General features: G+C 39.3%; 1 protein-coding gene across 1 annotated transcript; it reads left to right on the top strand.

Moving 5' to 3' along the window:
- The first annotated feature begins 313 nt into the window (after positions 1-313).
- Positions 314-1,138, top strand: LOC107690690 (leukotriene B4 receptor 1-like). Its single transcript, XM_016489081.1, has one exon. It carries the CDS (start codon positions 314-316, stop codon positions 1,136-1,138), a length of 825 nt encoding a protein of 274 aa, XP_016344567.1.
- The last annotated feature ends 4,062 nt before the right edge of the window (positions 1,139-5,200 follow it).

Raw genomic sequence — 5,200 nt, 5'->3', positions numbered from 1 at the left:
TGTTGTTGCTCCGAAATAAAACCTCAATCAGATGTGAAATTAACTTTTTGTCTAGGTAAAAGTCGAAAAAATGTTGAAAGATGCGGGAGCTAGGCCTCCGTGCAACCTCTCAGCACTGTGACATCATCAACTCCCTAATACACATTATTGCATTTCATCACATTTTTAGATGTGGAAGAAAGAAGGAAGTGCAACTTACAAACCACATTCATGCACCTTATATGGCCAGACTGAGAGTAAAACTATTCCTCTTCCTTAGCTATTACTAGGAAACCTCAAACTTTAAATTCACATCAGCAATTGGCAGACGACCATGGAGTATCAGAAAATTTCTAACAGCTCTCTGTTTGCCCGTAACACACTGGATGAGCTCGTATCCAGCACTGTTCTTGGATTGTGCTGTGCGCTGGGTGTACCAGGTAATATAGCGGCGCTGGTCATGCTCGCCCAACATATAAAGGAGGACAGTTTCAACCCAAAACTGATGCTGAGTCTGGCTGTCTCGGATCTATTGAGTCTGATATTTCTGCCTGTGTGGATTTATGCCCTCCTGAACGGCTGGGTTTTTGGCCAAGGTCTGTGTAAGTTATTTTCCTATGTAGTGTACTGGAGCCTCTACAGTAGTGTGCTTTCTGTCACCTTGTTAAGTGTGCAAAGGTACCTGCAGGTGCTGTATCCACAGCGATGGGCAAAGCTCGGGCAGAAGGGTCAAAAGGGGCTGATTTTTGGAATATGGACATTAAGCGGAGCTTTAGGTTCTTATGCTCTTTATTACCGAAACGTGAAGAAGAATAAGAACTGGCTTCAACAATGTTATCAGGATTATATGAATAAACAAGAAGCACTAGTTGTCTTACTTGTCGAGACTCTAGTGATGTTTTTTGTGCCACTCTTCAGCCTGTTGTGCTTCTACCATCGACTTCATCAACGGATAAGTCAGTCAGCTTCCTTCAGAAGCCACAGGCTGACAAAACTGCTCATCAGAATCGTAGTGGCCTTCTTCGTATTTGGGACCCCCTCTATGATCAACAACTTCGTCTTAATGGCAGTGCCATGGGAATCAGATGTCAGCAACAATGTATCCGGAGCTCTTTTCTTTATCAACAGTTGTGTGAACCCCTTTCTTTATGCCTTCTAGTAAGTGAGTGAGTAAACACACTCAGACTAAAAATATGCACTTCCTTTAGTCCTCTGACTAAAAGTGCACGTCTGCTGGCATGTTTCTATTATTAGTGTTTGTTTTAGTGTGTTCTCTTTTTATCTTACTGTATCTAAAGGAAAGTGCATACAAAGCTTTTCATCATACTTTGTTTCCTCAACATTTGTCTCCTCAAATTGAATATACTTTATTCCTTCACAGTAACAGTACATTGGGCCCTACTTTTTACAGGTTTTTCTTACAGTTTAACTTGTGTTCTAATCTAGTTTATACTTTGAACTTGACATTGTGTATAAATATCGGCTCTTATAACAAATTGCTTGAGATTTTCCTCATTTGTAAGTCACTTTGTAAAAAAGCATTTATGAAATGAATAAATGTAAGCTAAATGCCCTCCATAAGTTAAAATATATTTTTCTATAGCAGGACACAAAAAAACACATTAGTATACATTCAGACAAAAGTAGTGTAATCAAGGTATATTTTAACTAGAACTGAAATTCTATATTTATTCTTGCTAGGTTGGGGTCAGTTGTATTATTTATTGTTTATTGGAAAGCATTTGTTTTAAATATCTAATTTTACACATTTTATTATTTACAATAGACTATCTGCTGGTCATAAAAATGGTTTGATACTTCCTTATTTTTTACATTGCTTTACTGTTTAAATTCTGCTGAAAAACATGTAATGGCTTCCTGTGACAACATGCACCTCTATTGAGTAACCCTAGAGTCAGTGGTGGATACAGAAAGTGGTTAGTGGGTAGGCCTTAATTCACATCACCCAGCTTAATTTCAGAGTGGGCGACGGTGGTCATTATGCCTTGTTGAAAATAAAATTTCATAATAGCATCTAGCCAATCTTCCTTATGTTCCTGATTCTAACACGATAATGAAATGTGAGAACATACTGTATTGCACGGTGGTTTCCTCCATGTTTCATACTCTTTTGACATTTTGTAGTTTACACACAATAGACGGACATATGCCACCAAATTCTATGATATAGGTCCACTCTACCACTACATACATGAAATACGTGACACAGATATAATAAAACCATACAAATTATCCTCAAATTCTTTCTTTAGGATATGAGTAATTAAGGATAAAAGACTTGAGTTGTTTTTAAAATATTCTTAAGCTTTTTTCATCAAGTCCGAGGTCAAATCTGAAGTCTATTAAAACGCGACCTGGGTCCAAGTCACTAATTCGATTTCTCATCTCCGTTTACAATTGTCGAAACACATCAGAACTTTCAGAACTCTGAAATACACATTCCTATATGTGGCATGGGGGGAGGGAACTTCCAGTAATTCCAGAACTCATACTCATCATTACACATATTTGAGAAAACCGTGAATAACATAGTGGTGCACTAGAGTTTTTTTTTATTTATTTTTATTTTTTGAAAAGCAAATTATATGTTTGATTTCCATAGATGAATGATGCTTATTGGGGCGCAATGGCCATATCAAAATCCACATTGGTCATTACAAGCAGGGTGATGAAGGAGGCTTCATTTTAAGCCTTACCAAATCTTTTGAAGAACTACGAGGTAGAGCCACAGACTGGAAGCAGCCATAGAAGTGAAGTCAGCCAAGAAGAATGCATGAGATCTGGAGGTCCACCACATGAAAAGATCTCCCAGGGTTTAGTGGAGAACTCCTACAGTTCTAAGATGCTGACACAAAACTTACTAACAAACTAAAACATCTCTTATTTCACACGAATGAATGGACTACAGACAATCCACTTTTTGTCACTAAAGAATGCTTTAAAGAATTATAATATGGATTGATAAAACAGTCACATAATCTCACACATAAACATATTCTTCATATTTTAGGCTGCTTTAGATGCTATCTGTATCTGACAAAGTTCCACTGCATATGTAGATGAATTGGAGGAAAGGGCATGATTACAGAACACACATTTTCCATCAAACATACAAATGCTGCCGTCAGAGACATTTTAAAACAGCAATCAAAGGCATGGAACCCTCCATGTGGGAAAAGGCTTAGCAAACCCAGTCACTCTCAGCATGAGTCCTTCAGCACAGAGCCTGTTCTCTCAGCAGGTAGATCCATTCCGTCCAGTCACCTTCCCCTAAAGACCACTCAAACTTTCCCCACTGTGAGCCATAATAATGCCATGTTACCCCTCAGAGCCCTGCTTCTATGATGTAAGAGTTACACCCACGCTAAAGGGATAATTCACTTAAAAATGAAAGTTCCGTCATCATTTACTCACACTCTTGTTGTTCTAAACTTGTGGTCCAAACAAGATTAGACACTACAGACTTTCACTTGGACCCCATAGACTTTCCAAACATCATCATTTGTTCTGCACAATTTATACATATTTGGAACAGCATGAAGATGAGTGAATGATGACAGTTTTATTTTTAGGTGAGCTATCCTTTTACCATGGAGGCAGATGGTGAGGACTGGTCTAAGATCATTTGGGCAGTGTTTTTGCACTTTTAGTAAAGATACACAACCTAATTACAGTCGAAAAGATTTACGAGGCAGCAATATACAAACAAATTGACCTGCTTCTTGTAACCAATCAAATGAAGTTTTGGTTGCCCAGTATACTCTGAAATAATTCGCTGTGGACAACACCAGACTGCTAGTGGGACCTGATCATTAAAGTGCCCCTATTATGGGTTATGAAAGGTTCATATTTTGGTTGTGGGAGTCCCCAACAACAGGATAACATGCATGCAAGGTCAAAAAACACTTTCATTGTCTTATAATATGCATTTATTTTTTCATTTTTTGCTCAACGATTCATTTTTCCAAATCCCTCCTTTGCGTGACGCTAAACTGTGGTGATTGGTCTGATAACCCAGTCTGTTGTGATTGGTCTACTGCATGCAGCACATGTCAATAACGGAACGCCCATTACTTAGCCCACAGCTTGGTGGTAAACAGCCAAACAGCCATGGTATGGGGAAGTTGTGGCCTAATGGTTAGAGAGTCGGACTCATAACCCAAAGGTTGTGGGTTCGAGTCTCGTACCGGCAGGGATTGTAGGTGGGGGGAGTGAATGTACAGTGCTCTCTCCCACCTTCAATACCACGACTGAGGTGCCCTTGAGCAAGGCACCGAACCCCCAACTGCTCCCCGGGCGCCGCAGCATAAATGGCTGCCCACTGCTCCGGGTGTGTGTTCACGGTGTGTGTGTGTTCACTGCTGTGTGTGTGCACTTTGGATGGGTAAATGCAGAGCACTAATTCCAAGTATGGGTCTCCATACTTGGCCACATGTCACGTCACTCATATGCACTAGCCCAATGCAGAAACTTATTGATAAAGCACTACAGTTTGTAGGTTACACCAACGTATTGCTCTATTCTTTATCAGAATATTCTTTATTATTTATTTATTAACTCCAAGTAATAACAACGACAAACATTCACTATTCATCGCCACATTTCTAGACAATTGCGAGCGAACAGATATTGCTGTTAGCCGGTTAGATGGAGACCTACAAGCTGCGCAGAGCGAACACAACACACAACTAAATACGTATTTTGCATGCTACAGTACAGAGTACATGACAGCAACAGTTTTTAAAAGAATTACTCCACTTTCAGAATAAAAAATGTCCTGATCATTTACTCAACCCCATGTCATCCAAGATGTTCATGTCTCTCTTTCTTCAGTCGCAAAGAATTTAAGGTTTTTGAGGAAAAAACGTATTTTTTTTCCAGTATTTCCAGTAAAATCCAGTATTTTTCTCCATATAGTGGACTTCAGTGGTGCTCAACGGATAGAAGGTTAAAAATGCAGTTTCAGTGCAGCTTCAAAGGGCTCTACACGATCCCAGCTGAGGAATAAGGGTCTTATCTAGCGAAACGATTGGTCATTCTCTTTAAAAATTTATATTTATACACATTTTAACCACAAATACTCTTCTTGTCTAGCTCTGTGAGGCACATGCGTACTCTGTCTGTGTACAACGGTTCGAGTCAGGGTATGTCTAAAAACTCCCAACACTTTTCTCCTCCAACTTCAAAATCGCCCTACATC

The sequence above is a fragment of the Sinocyclocheilus anshuiensis genome, unplaced genomic scaffold (genome assembly GCF_001515605.1).
Source record: "Sinocyclocheilus anshuiensis isolate Anshui unplaced genomic scaffold, SAMN03320099.WGS_v1.1 scaffold2041, whole genome shotgun sequence".
Taxonomy (NCBI): Eukaryota; Metazoa; Chordata; class Actinopteri; order Cypriniformes; family Cyprinidae; genus Sinocyclocheilus; species Sinocyclocheilus anshuiensis.
Note: the sequence above shows the minus strand (reverse complement) of the source record. Positions and strands in the feature narration are given on the sequence as shown.